Source organism: Phalacrocorax aristotelis, chromosome 7, assembly GCF_949628215.1.
Source record: "Phalacrocorax aristotelis chromosome 7, bGulAri2.1, whole genome shotgun sequence".
Lineage (NCBI taxonomy): Eukaryota > Metazoa > Chordata > Aves > Suliformes > Phalacrocoracidae > Phalacrocorax > Phalacrocorax aristotelis.
Window position 1 is genome coordinate 44,574,286 of NC_134282.1, and position 23,177 is coordinate 44,597,462.

Below are 23,177 nucleotides of genomic sequence, written 5' to 3' on the forward strand. Positions count from 1 at the left end.
ATAAACCTACTGTAAATTAAAAAAATAGAAGATTAATTTACACAATGCATGAAAACCATTTCTAGTGAGCACGTACATTTACAACCGTGTCATGTTTTTTCCTCACATAACCCATACTCACACACAAACCAGTTTTCAAAAGAACTAGTGAAATATTCAGTCCACTTTTGTTTCTTTTATACAATATGAAATGGTTACAATACCATAGTATTTTTTAGAATAAGTTAAACATCAAGACATATGGCAATAGCATTGTACTAGTCTTTCTACGTTCATATGAAATCCAGAAATTCAGTCTATTTTATTCAGTCACAAAAATGAATAAAGACTAAGATCCAGTTATACTGGAAAACTAGACTAGTTCTAGAGACCACAAATACTGTAAGCACTTTGGTATAATACGTACAGATTGTGCTGTCAATATCATGCTTGCATACTAGAATTGCTCAACAGATTTCAACTGGTGAATTAAAGTAAAAAAAAAAAAAAAGGTACTGTAAGACTTCCTTTCTTATTTCTTTTTGGAAATGATTCAGTCAAAGATGATGCACCACAAGTACATGCACAGCATTTGCATGTGACTACAAATTAAATATTAAAGTGTTTTTTAAATACAATGCAAGACCAGTCTTCTTAAGTGCATAGAACATAATGCAGAATACTGTTAATTACAGGGACAAGTACAAAGATACTAAACGTTTTAACAGATATTGAACAATGTTCTCATTAAAAAAAGTGTGAATAAGCATTCTTCTATTGTTACAAAGATCAACATGTTTTTTTTCCCCCACCTGTAAGAGAAACAGTAATCTTGACTTTGCTGCTGAATGATTCCTGCTGAATCATGAAAGATACCTACTGTGTCCATTTTATCTCTGTCTCTCAAAGGCTTAGAATTGCACCTTCAAACTCTTAAGCAGTTTGGATATTTGTTTGGGGGTTTTTCTCCCCTTTTTTTATTTTTTTTTTTTTTTAATTTTAACAGAAACTTTTCTCTTCCTGAAAGTAGAACTCAAAAAGTGCATTTTAAATTAAAGGCTTTACTTTCCCCCTCTATTTCATGGATGCATTTGCCATGGTTTAGGAATATTAGCTTAACCTATTTATTCTTTCTATCACTACAGTTTATCAGGATGTCTCAAATTTATTCAGGCAATGCTGCCAAATTAGGTAGCCCACCCCTTCTTTTGCAAAGAAAATGATATTAAATTCTAAGAAAGCCAAAATACTGCAATCTTTATTCAAGTGAAATGCCAACTTAAAAAGTAAGGACTGTGGGATTTTCAGAGGATTTGGACTGTATGCAAAGTCTTCCCAAATTTCTATTTTATTTTATCTTTTGGATTTTGGGATATAGTAAACTGCAAATACCATGTTCAACTAATACTGCAAGTCAGCTTCAGACTGTGGTCTCAGGAATGAAATGGTAGCCCCAAAAATCTCAACCCAACTGGAGGAAACTCACCCCAATCGTTACTCATTTCTTACATGACACAACTCATTTAACATGTAAACACAAGGGATGATGGTTCTCATTTGAATCTCCTATTGTTGGCAAGTAATACTTCACAGGTATCAGAAATACTTTAGTTAATGTCTCCATATTTCCCTAATTTCCAAGAGCCTTTCTTTTCCTTACAGAAGCTTTAGCTATTTAACATCAAACCAAACAATTGCACAAGAACTTACAGCACCAAGCTTTGCTAAATGAAACTGCTGGAGAGCGCACACAGGAGAACAGAATTTGACCGTGGTTGTTGGGCGGGCTAAAAGTCATGAGTTTAAATAAAACTAACGTTAACACATTCCTTAATTGAAATTATTAATTCTTAGCAGAAATAAATTAAGATCAGCGTGATCTTACTGTAGGCTAGTTGGTGACCCAGCCAGACTTTTGTGCAGATTAGGGTTTTGACTGTGCCTGTTCCGACTGCGAACAGATGAAAACATGGTGTTGCAACCTGGGACTTTACATTTGTGGAGCTGGCGGAGATGCACAGTTTTGTAATGAGCCCTGAAAGTTCCTTTATTACTATAACTTTTTTGACATATATGACAAGTTATTGGCAAACTGGAAGGTAAATTTGTAAAGTTTTGATTATCTTTCTCAATTAAAGTACAGTCTTGGTAGAGTTCATCACTGGGCATTAGGCTGGGTCCTTCACAGCTTTCATCACTATCATCCAAGGGCATGGTGCATATTTCACTTCCTCCATCAGAATCCCAAGAAGAATGAGCACTGCTCTCAGATTTAATGCTGGAAGTAGTGCTTAGATCCAGAACAGCTCCATCATTCAATGGATCGTATCCATAACTCTCAGAACAGGGTTCTCTAATTTTGTTTAAGGGAAAAACCAAGCTGCCTGTTCTGTTCATTCCTTTGAAGATTACAGAAGTATGTCCAACATGTTGTTTTAAAGAGACATCTTGACAAAACTCCTTAGCCATGTCTTTCAAGAGGTATGTTGCATTGAAATGGTTGTTGAATTCCAGTGTATCTTTAGTCAGAAGCTTATGATGAAGATTTAGGTTTGAACTATGTCTAGAAGAACAAAGACAAGCTTAGCAAGAAAGTGTTTTGCCTCACTTAACAGCTGTTTCACAATGATCATTAACAAAGAAAAAAATATCAATATTTAGTAGCATGCATGAACTGTATACTTCTAATTTGACCAATTGCCATACTGGGAGTGGACACGGATGATTTAAACATGCAACTGGGTATCTGAAATTGCTTGCACTGGCATATATGTCAGCAATAACTCTACAGAAATCAATGTTTCAGATTCTCTCCTGCATTGTGGATAGCTGTCTGAACCACTAGATCTAGTGCTGGGCCTAAAAGAGTTGGGGGACAGACTAAAAAGCTGTATACTGAACTGAGACCAGAGAATGGACTGAGGGAGGGAAGAAACAAGATTCTTTCCCAATGGACAAAGCAGGAAAGGAGTGACACCTGAGTCTGCAAAAATTCTGATGATCTCAACTACTGTAACCATGTGTCAGGATGCAGCTGTACACAGAGCTTTTCCTTGACAGGAATTTCCTTGAAGAAAGTTATATTGCATTTTATGCAACTTGCAGTTTTTGAATGGGCATCTCTGGATTCAGTTTGAAACCACCAAAACATAAGAAATCACTGCTCCTCATTAAATACTATCAGTCAGTTCACTGGGAACTTCCAGGCTCTGGCTAGAAGATTCAGTTTATTGCAAGACAGGGAAAACATTCATTTTTCCCCTTGATATCATAGTTTAATCCAAACCACGAGCTGTTCAAAAGGGCACAGAAATATTTTGCACTTGCAGTCACAGCATTCTATGTTGAAGTCTAGAAACTTCTGCAAAGTTGTTCCAAATAACTACTGTTTTGACCAAAGCTTGTACATGTTCTTGCAAGTTAGCTTTCTTTTTTAAAAAAAAACGATGAAATGAAACAAACAACACAACACCACCTCCCACCCCCACCTCCCAAAAAAAGTCTGTCAGAAGCACCTATGTTAAAACTTAACTGAATATATTGGTGTGGGAAGGAATCTGTGGCATGTGAATGCAAATCTTACTGCTGGCCTTCTTTCCTGTGGCCCATATCATAATTACAGGGGAGAGGAATTCACATCTGGGAAGAAGCAGGCAGCAGATCAGGGTAAAGCCCTGGCCAGCAGCAGATGAATCTGTGCATCTCAGATGCAGGGGCCAGTCCTCAGAGACTGGCTCATCCTCTCTCTGGACTGCATCAGCTGGCTCCAGTACTCCTAGCAGATTACAGACAATCTAAACCTTGTGTCAGTCTGAACTACTATCCAGGCATGCTTTCTGCAGCCAAAAGCTGCTGTAACACTGTTACGGGAGAAAACTTACAGCATTTAGTTGCACTTTAACAGGTTTGTTATCTATCAGTTATCAATTCAGATATGTAACTGATGGTCAACAATAAAGCTTCAGTTCTTGTTTCTCAGTCTGTGTGCATAATAGGCTGAAATAAAACAGTTTACAGCACCACGATACTCCATCTAACAGTAAAATGAATCAAGCTCGTGATAGAGTTTAGGAATTAGTATGTAATCTCACATAAGAGCACTACCAATGTGGATACACACCAGACAGTGTTAGCTCAACTAGCACTCTGTAATGTTAATTTTGCACTGGCATAGAGTAATCTTGCTTTTCTTATGGGCTTTTTCCCAACTGTCTGTTCAAAGTCCTTGAGTAAAGCAAGGACAAGGGCAAGTGAAGATTTCCTGAATTCATCTCATTGCTTTTTCATTAAAGAACACTGTATACATTAAAATACACATGAAAATACATATTAAACATAGAAGTCCACACATGCATCTACTGGAAAATTGCTGAATTCATACCCTTGTGGCTTTCCCTTTATGTTCTAAAGTATTCTTTCAACTATTGCAGTCTTTATCAGTTATGAAATTTTCATGGCTTTATTTAATACCGCATAGTCTAGTGGAAAGGAAATGTTTCTTTCAATGGATTTTCATTTCATGAATGTTCTGATAAGTTATCGTACCTGTTATACGAGGATACACAGAAAATCTTTGCAGGTTCCATTCCTCAAACACTCATTTTAATTTCAAATTAGGCTCCATTGTGATGGTAAAATAAATACAATTTTGTTTATAATTTTCTTACCTGTCTCGACTTCTACGAGAAGGGAAAGCAGCATTACAGCCCTCAACTGTGCAAATATGCATTTCTTTGAGATGTACATTTTTAAAATGCATTTTTACACTGTAAGGGTTTTTAAAAGTCTTCTTACAGATGTCACAATGAAAGCGGCTTTCGTCCTTCTGAATCCCTAGTGCATGTTGACTCACATGATCCATATCTTTAGAGTCTTCAAAACAAGGAATGGCAGCACCCCTGTTTGACAAAGTGCTGAAAAAGCCCCCGGTCAGCAAGTGGTGTTGCAATTCGGGGCAGTCATTTTTAGGAATCCTGCGCTTTGACTGCTCTTTAATATATATGGGGGGTTCAGTCATTGGTTTTATAACATCATTGTGGTGGTGTTTTGGATCTTCATACATAATCTCATGGGAAACTATTTTTAATGGTTGGTTTTCTTCTGGTTTAACCTCTTTCTCACAGTGATGCAATTCATTCTCAGAGATATCCTTGATGTATTTGTTATTTGGCGCAAAGATAGGTTCAAAATACTTTGGGCCCTCTACCCCAGAGACCGATTTCCATGAATTACCTGAATGGGGGTGCTTTTCCACCCTGTCGGTCACCCGCTTCTCTATCTTATGCTCACAGGTCTCAAGCTCTCCATCGCTTACCACTTGCAGACGTGTATCATCTTCAGAACTGGCAACATCACTACTTTCATTAGGTGTCTCAACAGCTTCTTTCTCTATCTTAATAGGCATACTTGATTTACGAGATTTCTTTTTGGGTAGCGTGTCAAATGGCAATTCATTTGAAACAAGCTGCTCTGGTATTGAGGAAGAAACAAGAGGCAGAGAAGGAAGAGTACCTGGAGTGTTTGCAAGCTCAGCTGGTGTGACTGGACTGCGATAAAAAGGAAGAACAGGCTGTACTGTCTTCAGGTTTGGAAAGAGGACACCATTCTGTCCAATACTGGGAAATCCAGCCTGACCCTTTGAATCTGTACAAGAGCTGGCATAGCTGGTAATAGTTCTGCTATCTGGAGTTAAAATTGTAAATTCTGTCCTTTTACTATCTCCAGGTCCAGCAATAGTCAAACCGTTTCTTAGATCTTTATCCCTGTTATTTCTATTCATTGGCATATGGAGTCTGGGGTTAGGATTTGCGCTATGACGATTTCGGCTACGCAAAGAGCTAAATACCATATTGCAGCCCTCAATTGTGCATTTGTGCTTTATCTTCAGATGAACAGCATTGTAATGTATTTTCAAAGTACCTTTGTCATAAAATGTCTTTTCACATGCAGTGCAGAAAACACGCCCTTTCCTTGGCCCAGCGCCGTTTTTTTCAACAGATTTAATTTTGTTTTCTGGAGACAGTGCTGTCATTTCAAGCTTTGCTGCTGTATTATGCGAACTGGAATCACTTAAAAGGGCATCATCTTCTGTTTTAGTGGTGACATCTGGACCATTTATGCTCCTCTCATTTTCAACTTGAAATGGTGCAGAACTGGAAGTTAGGAAGCTGCTTTCAGAAAACGGTATCTGAACATCTTGTTTAGTTTCATTGCTGTGGTCTTGACCTTGCTCAATCAAATGTCTTTCTGGTGGTGAACCTATCAACGGTGGAGGCACTGGACTGAAAAACTGAAACGGCAGCATGAAAGCCATGTTATTTACGATATTCTCAAAGGGATGAATGTTGGTGGGACTCATTTTGTCCAAGGAAGCAGAAAAATTAGAACTGTGTTGATTGCAGCTCTCAATGAATGCCCTAATATCCAAATTGGCAGTTGGTGGTGGTATTATAATTGATTGCCCTTCTTTCTCTTGAATTGCCATTAACTCTACAATGGACTTAGTTTCTCCAAAACGAAGAAACTGCTGCAAAGTAGCCAGTTCTTCTTCAGTGGTCATTATGCTCCAGTGATCCAGCACCTTTCCTGATGCATCCTAAAGCCAAAAATATTTAAATGAGCCAGACATTAGCTACGGCAAACAAAAAACCCCTCTCCCTGAATCTCATTTTTTTCCCAGGGACTAAAAATTTTTCTCTAGGAAAATGATAAAAATCATTCTACTTAATAAGAGATTAATGCCAATTCTGTGATACTTTGTTCTAAATTTTACCACATTGGTGATACAATTTCTTTCTGAACTGACAGTAATACTTTCCAATAAACTATTTTTTTCCACAAAAATTAAGACATGCCTTTTGAACAATAGTTAGTATCATGTAAGTACAGACAGCAGAAATGAAGCAATCAGACCAAGATTTAGCTCCTCATTTAAGTCAAGTATTCTTTCATTGCAAGTTTAATAATCTTCCAAGCAACTAAGATCAGAGAACAAATGAACCTGTATTGATCTATTGCCAGTGTTCACAGAGCACAGCTGTAATTACACTAGAGTGTTGGAGTTCTTTCAAACTCTAGCTATGCCTAACTTTTCCCAATAACTACAATAAATATTTTATCACAGAACATGTATTTGATGGCCTACTGAGATTTTTCACAGTGCATGTAAGAGTTTCTAAGATGATGAAGAACGTAACATTATAAATTTTTCATGTGGTAGAGGTTCAAGGTAATTGATTCCATATTTTTAATCCTAACACTAAAAAGCAAGATTATCAAGACCATTAAATATTGATTTGTGTCATAATGTAAGATCATAATGTTACTTTACATAAAAGGTAACTTCCACAGTAGCAAGGACTAACATCAGTGTAAGCACATAGGGCCAAATTCATCCTTGATGTAGCTCCAGTAAGGTCAGTAGCACTACACCAGAGATTATTATTGTCCCTGGTGTTTAGAACGACAGCAAGTTTATTTGTCAGTGTATTATTCTGCTGTATAAAAGTAAACTCATAATTTAAATAATACTAGAGCAAATTCAGAAGCCTTTACTTTGATGCATTCCCAGTAAATTTTTCTCTTCATCTTGGCTTACCTTTGTTGATAGATTTGAGCAAAATAGGAAGATTTCAATTAAGTGTGACTAAAAAGACAGCAATGACAAAAAATCTACCCTTTCTTTTCTGGTGCTAAGCTTCTACAAGTCTAATACTGCCTTCCAGATGTAGCACGCTGTTAATGCATTGTGAACCACTGATAAGATTAAGCTAGAAAACATTATGAAATGCTATTTAACTGTCATATTTATATTAAAAAAGCCCCTCTAAATACCTGTAGCACATATCCACGTATATAATCCTGTAGCGTCCAATCCAGAGCATGGAGAATCTGTATCACCTCTTCCTGCTTCAGAACACTGAAAAGCCGATCTAGCAGAATTTTAAGGCGCACAGGAATGGCTTGGGTTCCATACAACATGAGGCTACTGATATCAAAAACAACATTGGATTGAACTATTTCTACCTGACTTGATGGGTAGAGGTTGGGAATCCTTAATTTGCTCAAGGCTGAAATAAAAATCACAAAATGTAAATAAACTTGAGTCACAAGCGATAGATAAAAATTGAATGTAACTAATATTGGGGCATGTGGGGGGAGCAAGGGGTGACACAAAAAAGCATGCTAGAGTGAGGAAGATCCTAAAAGGTTTTATACAGATTGTAAGAACAAATATTACCATGTGCTACCCATCCATGCCGGCATTGGTCACATTGTCGCTGATTTATTTTCCCAGGTTTGAAACACTGACAACTACAGTTCAAAAGAGTGCATCGGATAGCCTGGAAATCAATAAAAAGGATGATAGGTAATATATAAGCACCACCTAGGGTGTGCAGATTATACATATACAATACACCCGTAAAATCCATATGAAGACAGAGTTAACATACCAGCACATACTTATCAGCGTGCAATATAAGTAATGCAGGCAAAACCTGAGTTATGCGAGGCTACCTCTGCTTCAAAGAGAATCAGTCACCAGCTAGAGCACTTGAATATTGTGGAAGCAAAATATCTAATGTCACACATAGCAACACTTCTGTGGGTTTGTTTAGGCTGAAGCACCTTTATAACAATAATAAAATGTTCTTGTTCATTCACCTACGCTATGATCTTCATGTAAGAACACTTCTTCGAGGAAGGTTTGAAAACAAAGAGATACAGATGAAAGTCCCATTCTCTTGAGGTTTTGCTGGAACTCCATACTGCAATATAGGAAGTTCTAATGACAAATGTGTTAGCTCTGCATAGATGCCATCCCTTATGTACCGCAGTATCCACATAGAATATATGTATCCTGTCAAAGATACAGGAGTTCACTAACGCTTCTCAGTAACAAAGCTCACCAAAAAGTACTCCGGCTCCTCAAAGACACATTTTGTAAGGGAAATGCTTGAAAGATAATAGGCAAAATAGAGCACACAAACAGATAGCAACCAGTTGCACAGTTCAATTTGTGCATCACTTTACTCTCACCAAGGTCATCTATAATGCAAATCAAATTAGTATTCAGATATTCCTAATCAACAGGGTAATACAAACTTGCTTCCTGGAATATATGCTTTCTTTGGTATGTGCCCATCTGCTGCAGAAGGCAGACAGACAACTCTGAGGTCCTAGTTAAAGCTCCATAGGGATTGCTAGAGAGCAAAGCATTCGTAGGATTCTGTATTGCTTAGCTCTGATACTGAGAATAGTTCCTGCATAAATGGACTATTTATTAAGGAAGGGAAAGTGAAGAAAATTATGTGCAGAAAGTCTGCACTGGAATAAATAAAAAAAAAAGGTTAGATTATGCAATTATAACATGTCTGCATTTTTCAATTTTTAAAACAATATGTTTTACTTTTTAAAGTACAGAGAAGCAAATATGAAATAAGGCAAAGTCATGCCCACTACTGGCTGCTACTCCTCCTCCTCGAGTCTTATGCAAAATGGGGACTTCCACTACTTATTAATACCCAAAAGAAAAGCAAGACAAGACTTGAAGAAAAAAGTAATGTCTTTTCAATGCAGGTCTCCCCACGTTGGCACTTTTGGAAAACATTCAAATAAGCAAGTTTTTGGACAATCAGGCTAAGAAAGATGAACACAGGAAATGTTTAAAATGAAAAGGACACAAGAGAAAGGTAATTTCACTGGGGTTTGCAACAGGCATTTCTTTAGGCTTGAAAAATTTGGCTGACTCAAGTTTGACACGACATAAAACAGTCTACTACAAACAAGCATGTGCAAGACATTTGGATGCCTAGTGCTTTACATGATGGGGTTTGTACTGAGATTTTAAAATCTCAGAAGCTGGCTTATCAAGGAGTTTGCTAACATGCACATCTCCAGACTGCAGTGACTGGATGCTGAGATTCATCTTTATTTGAAGGATCAGAACAAGTGGCAACAGGGCTATTGAAATCTCTGAATCACGTTGCCTTTAATCTTTTAAACGAGCCATTGCAAAATACTGAATTCTTGAGAAAAGCTCTGTGCTCCCCATGAAGTCGTAAAATACACATCAATACCCTATGCAGTGTGAATTGCTTTCCTTTAATGGAGTCTATATTTTCACTTAGATGATAAAATACTTTTATAACAATAAAAAGCCATAAATTTCTTATGGAAAGGCTGGAAAAAAGGTGTAGTTGGCTGATGATTCATTTCTATCACAAGATATCCAACAATAATGCAATTCAAGTCTTCTACCTCTGTACATACATAATATTCTGTGACTTGCACAGACTGAACCCCTTCCATAGGCAACCCTGCGAGGTTCAGTAAGCTACAGTGCATTCGATGAATGCATCCTTTGCAGTCCCTCCAGACAAAATTACAAAAGAGTACTTCCTTTTTCTGCAAGAAGTAACAGAAATATGCACAACAAAAAAAGCTGTCATGATAAGTTAATTAAAATTTCAAGATTTTTTTCATTCCTTTGGATATGTTCCACAAACCACTGACCTTTAAAACTACTTTCTCTTCTTAATTTGTGTACTTAGACAAGAAAGACACACTGCACTAAATTTTGCATTTCATTGTTTTGTGTAAGATCTTTCTTCTGTATGGTACATGTACTTACTTTGTCTTCCCATGTATGTGTAGAAGACTGCACATGCAAAAACCAGAAAAAGTAAAAGGAGGACATCTTGTTGTATGCATAGGAAAGTGGCTATTAGAAAGGGAGCAGAGTTCCCCTTCTATTCTAAATATGGAACTGATCCCCTCTCAAGTCAATACATTACTGCTTCTGGACACCAGTCTTAGATGTAGTTAGCTTGCATACTGCTAACATATCAAAGGTATACCCTCAAATCATGGATCTGTTGCTGACTTTTAAAATTACTTGTAAGAATCCTTGAGAAGAAACAAGTGTGATTTTCAGGTTGGTTGCATTTCCATTCATTTGTGCTTCTCAGAGTCTGTGTCTCCTAAAACTTTTCTAGCAACATTTGTGTTGATATAGTCACAGAGAATATGTTACATGATAAAATTAACTTTTAAAATAATCAGTGAGTCACAATTTTAAATCTTCATTCATTGTTCAACTTTAAAGGGCACTTATAAAAGATGCACTTTGATTATCTCCCAAATTAACTTATATCAGAGTTTAATGAACAGAAACTTAGGAAAACTTCATGAGATTAATATGCTTGTCTTTTCCTGTTAATCCTACTATCCTTAATATAACTATTCCAAGGTACTCTAATTATACCAAGTCTTTTAATGAGCTTTATTCTCCCAACAAGTGGAATGTACACACAATTTCATTCTGCAGAACAAAGGAATAACTTTCTATATTGCATACATGGTAAAGCTTCAAAACTGTAATTAAAGTATTGGAAACATAGATGAAAATTAAAGTGAATTTTTTAAAGTGCAATCCTTTCATTCAGATCTATTATTTAGTTTCATCTTCCAGAAACAAAAGGCAGATGTTTAAAAAAATAAATCTTATCCCATCGTCAATGATCTTGTTATTGCTTCCCAGTCACTCTCCCTCTCACAAATGGATCTTTCCAAATCCATTATCAGCAACACTTTCTTAATCTTTTTTTTTTTAAATAGAGTAGAGAATTCTGATAAAAATTTTCTGTGGTTTTACCAGCATGACCGTGGGAACCTGAATGTCAGATTTTTAATACAAATGATCCCTCATTACGAGAGAGATTAACCATTAAACTGGCCACTGAAAAACATCTAACTACTAATCACTGAGAAAGAAACCTTAACATCTGTTGCCTGAAAGTCACGACTACTGACATCTTTCTTTGTCAGATATTGACGTGGCTTCGACTGTGCTTCAGAAGTTACCAAATGTTTCTTTGCAACACACTTGCAGCCTTCACAGCTAAAGAAAAGCTCAGTCTAATGGGACAAGTTCATTCTGATTCTGGGTATATAATCAGGCTTCATTTCATAAAGCAGGTCTGAGATGATCTATGCTCTCCTGAAGCCTTTTGGGACCTATGCTCACTTGCAGCGTACTAACTGCGGGGTTAAAAAAGTGCAGCAAGAGAAGGGCCGTATAACCGTATCAAATCTCATTCGGTGTTAAGTGGATTCTGGTTTGACAGCACTTTGGCTTGGGAAATAAATTAAAAAGTAAGTAAATATTGAAGACACTGTCAGGACCGAGTTAGAGATCTCTGTTCATGCTAGAAAGCCGGTCTGGCTGCACACAGTGAGAGCTGCAAGAGCAAGTCCTGTATTACCCCGGCAGCATTTAACATCAGTAATGCACAGGTCAGCACCCTCACTTGTTTCTGGCATCCAAGAGAAACCCGGGTCTTCTCTGCACAAAGCTACCTCTCACGTTAGAAATGGCTTTTTTTTGAAGCTACTTTTATCGCATGAAGAGTATGAGAGTTTTGCTGCTCTGCTATGCAGATTACTGCAAAATGATGTCATTAACGCCATGTTACAGGAACATCTTTTGCAAGCAGGGATTAGAAATTCCTATCAGTTTAAAATGCAAGTTCGAAGAAGAAATAGGAGTTGCATGAAAGAAATGTGGGAGAGAAACTTTCATTAGATGAGGTACAACAGACACTGCTTTTCATGTACTTTATTGAGGGCTTCTAGCAACAAGCCATATCTCCTCTGGCCATCTCACCTTCATTTCCCAGAAAAAGTAATCCCACTGAATATATGTGATATATGTGAGCACATATCCTATAGAAAAGAATTGGGCTGCGTCCCATTTCTGCAGAATAGACTTGCAGTAGCTCCACAGTAAGAACACTTGTGGAGGAAGAGGCAAGATTTATAACGGGGGCAGAAGATCAATTTGAAAAGCATTAGGTTTGGTGGGTTTTTTTTGTCTGCCAATCAGCTAAAATATGAAAGCCTTTTTACTTCCTACAGTACAGGTAACAATTTTCTCACATATTAAGAATAATCGACAGAAATTAAGCTCTCTTTTTGGTTTGTAGAAATAAAATTAAACAGGGGACATATGTCTGGTTATTAGGAAATCTTTTCTTGCTTGCACTTTGTAAAGATCTGCAAGGGAAGTAAAGGGATGGATACATTTACCATCTCTTAAATTAAAAGTACAGTCCACAGCTAAATCAAAGGCCAAATCCAAATCTGTGCATCTTCCAGTACAGAACTGTCCTGTCCAATTCTTCTTTCCTGTTTTTACTGTTATTTACTGGGTTTCTTGTGGTTGCAAAGTTTAAAGAAGTCTTCCTTTTCATCACCCAGTTACATTTGATTACATCTCCATCTGAATCCCTTGAACAACCACTGAAAGCAGAGACAAATTTAAAAAAAACCCCTTATCTTAAGCATCTCTGACAATGCTGTACTTTTCCATGCCATAAAATGAGCAAAACTTTGCTTTGTCCACTTTTTGTCAGACAATTTTTGCCACTTCTCCTAGGGATATATTCCACTGATAAATAACACCGTCTGTCGGTTTTGTCATGATTTAAAACAAGTTCTCAGTTTACACTCTGTCCACCTTACTTTCACTGTATCACATCCCAGCTGTTTCTATCTGGATCACTCCCATAATGTTTGGCTTTTTCATCCATCCCACATGTATTTGTATCCACCCTGTCCACTCTACAGTACATATCTAAGCCCTGGTGTGTGTTCCTCTTAACCACAGACTTCAGTTTTTGACACGCTGTTGAGCTCCCTGCAGTTTATTGGAACCAAAATACATTCCAGTATATTCCACGTACAATCACAAAAGGTGTTGGGCTGCTCCAGGGGGTATGAGTACTTGTGGAAGACATAGCCCAACAATTAAGCCTAAATTGCATGTTCATATTATGTCTGGTGGAGTTTAGATTAAGCATCTTATATCTCTATTGCTTCTGGAAAGTTTCAACATATTCTAAGTTTATTAAGGCTATGAATCCCACCTGCCTGTAAAGAACATTAGGAGGGCCCCTGCAGCATCTTCAAGGAAAAGCTCTGGGCCATTTTCTTCTTCCTGACATGCTCCCTTCAAAGAGGAGATGGGATGCCTGGAGGACGGACAGAATATGGAAACCCTTCGCTGCCTGTAAGTAGAGCTAGGATGACACATAGGGAATGTGGAAAAGGGAGACACAAAGCAATAGTGCACTGAAATGCACTTACATGTGTACAGGTCTGACAGCAAGGCCAAAATGAGAGTTGCTCTGCACAAAGTAGATTTGGCCTATGCGACAACTTGCATGTGTTCAGCTCAGTCCCGTGGTGTTTTCTTCTGACACGTGTTCTCAGTTATGGCTGAGGTGAAAGCTGTACTGCTAAGTTACACACCACTGACAGTACATGTACACTGCCTGCCTTCAACAACCTTAGCCCTTGAAACAAAGGGATTTCCATTCATGTACATTTATGCCTACTCGAGTACATTTGGTTGTTTCAAGTGCTGCTGTTTCTATACTAAAGTTTATTTTAGTCTTAAGTATTTTTAAATAATTACATAAAATTATTCAAATATAGAAAAGGTCCGTATAAGATTTCTAATTGTATCAGATGGAATGCTCCAACACCATTTCCACTGTCTTATCTCACAAAAAATATTTCTTACAAAGTAACAGCTGCCATTAACAGAGTTGTTTAATAAACATAGTAAGTAACAACAAACATCTTTCATGAGATGCAAACAACCCTTACAGTTTGTTGTATCCAGAAAACAGTACGTCTTCCGTATTTCAAGTTTTTAATTAAGTAGAGAAAAGTTGCACATGGATGCGAGGGAGTAAACAGCACTGACCAAATAGCTCCAATCTTCTCCATTAACAGACATGTTTAACATGCTAGCTTTAGATGATTCATTTGACAAACTGCTTATTAGTAAAATAACTTAGCTTAAAAGACCAACTAGAAGAGAGATGGGGAAGATGGAGATGGGCCACAACCTGCCTTTTACAATGCCACTAAACACAAAGTCATTGTCACAGCTCAGTTCCTAAATCCACGAAGGCTCCTCAATAACTGGGCTGGTTTTCATACACATCGACCATGTATGGCCATACCATGCTCAGGAGGTGCAAGAACCTTTGAAAAACCCAGACAAAAAGCTTTTGTTTCAGAGGCCAAACGTGGATTTAGGAGTTGAACATAACACCTATTGTGCTGAAAATTTTGGCTGGTGCTGATACCACTCAACTCCCACTTATCCCTTCTCTGTGTGGAAATGATGTTATGATTTTTACTCCTAAAAGAACACAAAGGCCACAAGCTGAATACTATTTCTAGATAAGACCACAGAATACATCCCATTAATTATCTGGATCCTTATGTATATATTAATGTTTATTTGGGGTCAGATACAAAAACCTGACCTCCTTTTAAACAGCCACAGCCTGAGAATACACGTAAGCAGAGTATTTACAACAAGATCCTGCATCAAGTTGCCTTACCCCATCACTCTTGCCCTCAGTGAGGCTGAACAAAGCAATCTGGCCTAGAATTTGACCAAATTTCTCTCCTGTGGGTGCAGTTGAGCACCTTGAGCTGAAAATGTTTTATTGTCCTTGTAATAATTGACTAGAACATCCTCAAAAACAGCAAAAAAGGGGGGGAGGGAAGGGGGGGAAGTGAAAAAGCTCAGTGAGATGGAATTGAAATTAGGTGATACCTTCATGTGATGGCACCACCCCATCAAATCAACCGTGCTTGTGGATTTAAACGACCGTTTCAGCTGGCTACTGAATTACGGGCCACGAGTCTACATATTGCCACTTTGTTAAGAAATTTTTCTAACTGAGAACAGTCCTGGGAGCAAGGAGCTGAGCGAATAGGCTAAACTAAATACAGACTCACAACCCTACAGCTAATTTGGGCTCGGTGGCAGCTTTCGTGGCTAATGGAGAGGAGCTCTGGGCAGTCTTGGGCAATGCAGCTGGGCGATGAAGCAGAAGGGAGCTCTTTCTGAGAAAGGCAGCATGCTACAAGGCCAAACTTTAATCACAGCATAACTTGTGGGATGAAAATCACTCCTCATGCATGTCACTTACCCTAAAGGGCCCCTTAGGGCAACTCTCGTTAATGGCACTGTCAAAATAATTATGAAGAGAAAAGAATGTGTGTGTATGTGTGTGTTTAAGCACACACACTCAAGACTGCTACTCTTTAAACAAAAAGCACTGGACAGTAAAACTTAATATTGCTGTTCAACAACGCGCTTGTAGATACATTGGCTTACACTGCAATTAATCTCACTTGTTAACAACAGGTGTGTGCTGACAGACAGCTTGGTCAAACTCAGGAACATATTTAGATCCTCTTTTATCATTTGGTTTGGAAAAGAAAACAGGAAATACAACTTGAGGAATGAAAAATGTCACATCATCATTGTCTTACCATTGTAGTTTACTTCTGATTCCGAAACAGACTACGAATGCTACAGTTCCCATGGTGTATCTGCCCTAGTCTGTGTAGGTCAGAAACCCTTACATTTTGCTGAGTATTAAGCAGTATCTATCACAAGATATTGAAGTAAATTCCCTTTTTAATAAGTTTACAGGAAGAATTCTTATTAGTGCGTTTCAAAAATGAGTAGCAGATTGCTGCATACTGATGAGAAAAACTACTCAGGCTGCGGGGAAAGGGTAAGTCACTGGATAGAAATGGTGTGAAATTTCTTATGATAAAGCACTAGATGCTATCGAATCTAGCAAATAAATTGCACACACTATTTACCCATATTCACATGCTACATATACCATATTAAACTCTGAAGCTACAGATCTATCCATGGACTAAAGTTTAATTACATATTTAACTCCAAGCCCTATGTTAGCAAGAAATAAGTGTTACAAGCACAAATGCACAAGTATCACAGAAATGAAGAATATTAGTGTAAATCAACTGCAAGCCCTTTAGAATACGTAAACCCTTTAAAGTATGCCTTTAACTCTTTACCTAGTTTATAAAATGCTGTATGTGCGCAACATGGCTCAGTTAATGTTTCAAAGACAATCCTAACTTTTTCAGCTCCTCACACCACTGCTTAAGTCTCAAAGCCATAAAACATGCATGCTTAAATTTTTTCCTTTTTTTTCCTGTTACGGGGGAAGATATAGATTAATAAAAGAAAAATAACAGCACTCTGAAATATTTAGCGTTACACAATTTCATTTAATGCCATTTCATAAATTTTAAACCCAAACAGTATTTGTACACATACACATGATACTATCTATGGTGCTAGAGTTATGCAATATTCTATGCAACAGTATAGCTCCATTGGTAATTTCACAATTTAAAACTTTTTATTGAACACAGGTGAGGAAGTTTTAAATGGCTTTCAGACATTCGTTTAAATAGCTACTTTCAGATGACAAAAAAATACCCATTTCTCACTGATAATCAGCTACATTTGAAATCTGAAGTAAAAAGTTTGGGATTAAAGAAACAATTCTACCATGGTTTTAAAGTGTGGAATGAAAGCATCACTATTCTTTATTCTAAAATGATTGAAGTCTGTTAGACATTTTCACTTTTCCTCACTCCCTCAATAATATTTTTTTTGAGCCTGAATATTGACATTTCAGTCCCTAAGCACATTCTTTAGATAGCAATTAGCAATAAAATACTAAGAAATAAAAACTAGAAAAAAGAAAGACAATGACACTTGCTGTAAAACTTCAATTGTAGCATCTGCGAGGACAAAAACTCCTGGCTGCCCAGCACATAGGAACCATGTGAGTTCCTGCACCACTAAAGCCAGGAGGGGCAAGAGATGACCCAGAGGGCCAAAAAAAAAGTTTTTCTACCCTGCATTTTGTGGATGTTTTGCTGGAATAATGAATTCAAGTTCCATTCCTAAATTCTAGCTCAAATCTGCATGAAAATTTTTAACAAATACCAAAACATACAAAAGGTGTTTTTAAGACACATATGTGTAGCAAAAACTGTGATCTAAAATAAAATAAGAACATTTTTGTTCTTATCAGAGGCTTATTAAATATTATAGTAATGAAGCCTTTATTACTGAAAGTAAAATAAATCACTGGCTTTTTTGATTGGAAATGGAATGATGTGCTCAACATTGTATGAACAGATTTTCTAGCAATATCATGAACAGGCACGTAAGCTGGAAGTCAAGACATTTGGTGTGAAAAGGCCAAACCTTTTTGCAGCCTAACTAGGCAGAATTTAATCTCGGCTATACTAAAGTCCATGAAGTGGCACAACGTTTGTAATAATTTTTCCTATTTCTGTGAAGATTTAGCTCTCCTCCAGGTTTGGATACTTGCAAATGCAATTATTTTTAGGGTTCTAAATAGGTTGTAGATGGTTCGGTAGTTCAAAGAATAAACAGAACAATTACTCTTTAAAATTAATCAAGCAAAAAAAATTTCCATATTTTTAGTATAACATAAACATATTTTCCGTAACATTAGTTACTTTTTACATGGTCACCTATTGTTAAAATAAAAACCTGATTAAGCTGCAAACTACTAAAACCAGTTTAATTCAAACAGAAATACATAATTACACTGATTCTAACGAAAACTTATTAGCTTTATACATATAAATGGTAAATAGATCTAATGAAATATACATGACGTGTTCTCTGAAAGTCCGTATTTTTACCCTTTTCTTTAAAAGAATTAGAAAGGTATTCTGCAGTATATATTGTTCTAATCAGTAGAACAAAGAAAACCAACACACACTGTTGTTAGTAGTTAAAAATAATGCTAGTCCTACTTTGCACCATGACCTGAAGTGGAGTGAGGCTCCCTACCTCCCACTCCTCCAGCACTGAGAGCTGAACCACAATTTCAGTATTTTAAAACCAAAGTACAAAACAGAGACTCTTGTCTAGCATAATGCTTGCATATTTTTCAGCAAACCGTATTTTCCAAAAGGACGTTAAAAATAGAAGCATATGATCTTTTCCCACCTAGAATTGTATCCTTACAATTAAAGGCTATTAGCTGGCATCCCTTTTAACCGTCAAACTCAGACAGTGGCAGTTCTATAGCCACAAAGAGAAGCAGTAAATGAGAAGAACATGTTACTACACTGCATTTGAGAAAGTTTGGCTCCAAGCTATGCACTGATTAATATCAGATCTCCTTCTTTACTTGCCTCTTGACAATCTTGTCACATCTGGCTGACAAATCCTTACAAGCTTATCCAAACCAAGGCAGCCCAGATCATGCTCCGGGAGTAGCTTGAAGGAAGCGGCAACACCAGCCATGCACTGATGTGCCATCATGAAACTAATGAAGCTGACTTCACTTGCAGACTGCAGGAACACGAAGAAACACAACATGCCTCAAGGTTTTGCAACATAACGCAGAGTTAGCTCACCAAAAGATAAGACAAACAGTCAGCTCCCGAGGTTCAAGAAGCCAAGTAGTTACACGAATTACAAAAATTTATACAGAAATCAGTTGAACAACACAACTAAATGAGCACAATAAACTCCAACTTCAGATCAGATGTGAAAATCGACTGCTAAATGCCTTTAGAACAATGGTTTGTTTTAAACTAAAACAAAACCAGTTCATTTCATCTTCTCTCTCCCACAGTCCCAAAATATCAGAATGTTACCCGGCTCCTAGGTTATTCAAACTGAAAACAATTAAAAAAAAAAAAAAAAAAGGGGGGGGGGGGGAGGAGTAGTGTCAATTTTACCCATAGGATTTTACAGAAGGATAAACCACAGCCTGTGTATATCAGTAGCCCTCCCCTGGGTTAGCGATCTGCCCTCTTCTCATTTTTAAACCAAGGATTCGTTACACAGAGGACTACAAGTATTTGGGCAATTAATAAACCAGAAAGTAAAATGCTGTATCTTAAACACATCTAACAAAACCTCATTATGTATGAGCTGACAATTAAACTGTGTTTATTTTTCTATGTGATGAACAAAAATTAAATAAGCGTCTTGTATTCTTATGCATTTAACCTCTTAAATAGCACAATACATTTAAAAAAAACCAGACACCCCCATCTTTCACACTCACACACTTATTCTCCCCCCCCCCCCCCCCCGCCCTCCCTGCCCCCAAAATAAAACCACACTTATCCTAAGAATTACTGGCCTTATTTTCTGGATGCTGAAAAGTCAACAATAAATTGTATATAAAGGGCATACATTAGACTCCACTTTAGTGGTGATTTCTAAAGAACTTCATAGAGAATTGACATTGTTGTCTGCTCTCCAGTGCATTTATACGTCATGATAATGATAATGTATCTGCTTAAAGCACTTGACTCAGAACACATCTGAGTCACAAATCACAGATTTTATTGCTATTAATGTATATTGAGGACTTGTACAATTAAACATTGTCAAGTATTTATGATTTACATGCTACTACTTCAGCTGGAAAACAATTACACAAGTGATGGCTCTGCTTATTATAATCAGCCTGCAATTCTGCATTACTTACTGTAGAAAAGTCATGCAGTTGTTTACAGTGCACAGCAGAAAGCAAACCAGGATTTTTTACATAAACTAGTTTTCTACTTTCACAGTATCTTTTTGTAATTAAGAAATGGAGAGTACAGCTCCCTACAGCTCTCATCTCCATTGTTCCTTACTCAAAACAACACCATTAAAGATTTCTTTATATCTCTACAGTGCATAACCACAAGTAAAAGTTGCACAGTAAAAATACACATTCATATAGAACTGCAAAGAACTTTCCTTACCTCAGACATTCTTACTGTGCTTATGTTTCCAGAGCTATAAAACAGTTTCCCATTCCCTCAGTGAGTTGTACAAAGAAGTACTGGAAACACTCCTGCCTGTACAAGTACTAAGGCAGAACCATCACACGCCTCTTTACTCTTGTCTGACTCTGAGCACCTCAAGGTCTGATGTATGCTCAGGCTGTGCACAGGGGAGTGAAATAAGATCCTCCCCCTTGGTGTTCTCCAGACCTACAGTACGAAGTTGTGTCTGCCTCTCACCTCTGCAGCCAGCTCTCACCTCGCTGCCCCGGATTGGTGTGCTCCAACGTGCTCCTCCAGTCGCAGGGCAGTCCCCTCACAGCTGGCTTGAAGAGGGCATGACACTCATCTTTCACAGAGATTTGATCAAAAGGAGTCACGGAGGCTTGAGGCGCTCCTAATGCAGTGCGAGGAGATTCTACCTCTGCTCTGGCAGCCTAAGTAATGCATTAAATCAATGCAGCTGACCTAAGGCCTATTACAGGGTTGTTTTTTTTTTTTCCTTCTCAGAGTCTACAACTATCTGCAAATAAGCTATGAGGTACTTATGATTAAAATTACTTATTTTTAGCGTCAGAGTGTTGTTTTTCAAATTGCAGCTGCTGTGGTTTTTTTTTCTTTTTAAACATTTGCAGGTCTCAAAGGTTCACCGAGTGGGGTGTGTATTTTTTAAAAGTTAAAACATTTCCCCCTATCAACTTACGTTTGAGTTAGGGCTGAATTTTATTTCTTTTTATGAAGTTGAAGCTTCCTATTAAGAGAAATACAGGTCATAAAGACAGGAGAATTACTTTCCAGTAATTGGGGCAAAATCTGGTTTCAGTTATTCAGGTGTTGGGTTGCATTCATGAGTTAGAGCAGGATTTTTGTCATAGTAATTTCTCACCTATTTAAAGAAACAAAACAAAACCCTGAAAAAACACCTCTCCCTTCCTCTCTACTCTACTTTTGCCTCCTGTAGATAATTTCTTGGCACTCTCCTAACCCAGGAATACACTGTACTATGCCCAGAGATAGATGTGAGCAAGTTGCATTGAACTCAGTGAGAATCCTTGTAGGAACATACCAGGACAATATTTGACCAGATGAATACCTGTAATCCCATAGGAATGGCAGCAGGAAATAAGATGGCTGTAGGGAGAGGGCAGTTAACATATTATTATTATTATTATTATTATTATTATTATTATTATTGGTTAATCTGTTGTCGTCTTCTAATCCTATTTACTATTTGCTAGATACATGCACAATGCTTAAGAAGAGAACCTAATTTACATTTTACTTAATACTGGAGTACGGTTAACGTTAAGTCCACAGCATTAGCTGGAACCAGGCACCGATAAAGCCAATGTGATACCAGAATCTGTTTCTACAGAGCACAACATGAAGGCTACACTTTCCCTAAATCCCTAGGTTTCTCCACCCTTTACCTCATTTCTCCCACTGAGCTATTGAACAACACTGAAAAAGAGAGGGAGTTTAGTTTCATAGTGTGGTCTGCCAGATACTCCTGCCAAAACACACTGAAGGGTGAGAAAAGTCAACCACTGGTCCTTCCCCAGCAGAGAATGGGGGCTCCAGTGCCACCTCTGTGCCCTGCAACATGCCAGGACACTTCTCTTGAGCACTCAGGACACTTACACAGGGATTACTTAGGGTCTTGTAAGGCATAGGAAAAAGTGCCTGATAAGTCATGGCCAACATCATGCTCTTTGAGGTCATCCTTAACAGCAGTGTTTTAAAAGTGTATGTCCTGTGATGAGGACAAAACCTAACTGCTCTCATCATGATAACAACTCAAAGCCAAAGGCACACCTTGTTAGTAAATCATATTTCCTTCTTAATGAAATAAGCAGAGAGGTAACTAAAAAAGACCCTATGTGATTGAGAATTCTGCAACAAAAGTGGGAAGAGTGGCTTAAGACTATATAAACTGCCAGAAGCTCTGAATTGACTTCAAAATTTTAAGTGACTAAAACTTAGATGTGTGGAGAGCTGCTTTCCCCCGTAGCCAGTTCCCGGAAAAAAACCTATTTGCTAGCTATCTGCCATTTGCCTGGAAGATGATAATTCTTATTAAATGGGCTAACTATCCACAGCAAACAAGAAGACCAATTTACTTTTTTCTTAATTAATTATCTACTAACAGTCTTATTTTAAGCATTATTTTCATTATTCGAGCTTTTTCAATAAATATTTTATGGGAACATATTCATGCCTTGCTCTTTTTAAACAATTCACTATTACTGATTAGCAAGTTTTCAGCATCTTACTATCTGCACCTTTTAGTAAAATCCACTGATCTTCAGCATAATGTGACATATGCAAGGCACAGTTCATTTTTACAGGTCAAATTTTAAAGAAATACTGGTACATTAACAGCGTTTTCAGTAATTTCAGCTGATTCATAGTTCAAGCTTGCTTGTACAGAACAGTTATCAAGATGTGTCTTGAAGAATGACCAAAATGGAAACCAGACGGTGACTCCCAGAGCTCTCTTC

General features: G+C 37.5%; 1 protein-coding gene across 1 annotated transcript; it reads right to left on the reverse strand.

Annotated features, from left to right (window-relative positions):
• Positions 1-980: 980 nt before the first annotated feature.
• Positions 981-20,822, reverse strand: BNC1 (basonuclin zinc finger protein 1). The gene is made up of 5 exons (XM_075100498.1): positions 20,656-20,822; positions 8,219-8,321; positions 7,813-8,048; positions 4,647-6,574; positions 981-2,542 (listed from the first exon to the last, which is right to left on the reverse strand). Exons 1-5 carry the CDS (start codon positions 20,662-20,664, stop codon positions 1,861-1,863), a joined length of 2,958 nt encoding a protein of 985 aa, XP_074956599.1. The 5' UTR covers positions 20,665-20,822; the 3' UTR covers positions 981-1,860.
• Between the last annotated feature and the right edge of the window lie 2,355 nt (positions 20,823-23,177).

Excerpts from the sequence above, each read along its gene's own strand:
- BNC1 (XM_075100498.1), bottom strand. Across the intron at positions 8,049-8,218 it reads GCATGGATGGGTAGCACATG|CCTTGAGCAAATTAAGGATT; the intron begins GTAATATTTGTT and ends TTTTTATTTCAG. Across the intron at positions 2,543-4,646 it reads TCTCGTAGAAGTCGAGACAG|ACATAGTTCAAACCTAAATC; the intron begins GTAAGAAAATTA and ends TTGTTCTTCTAG.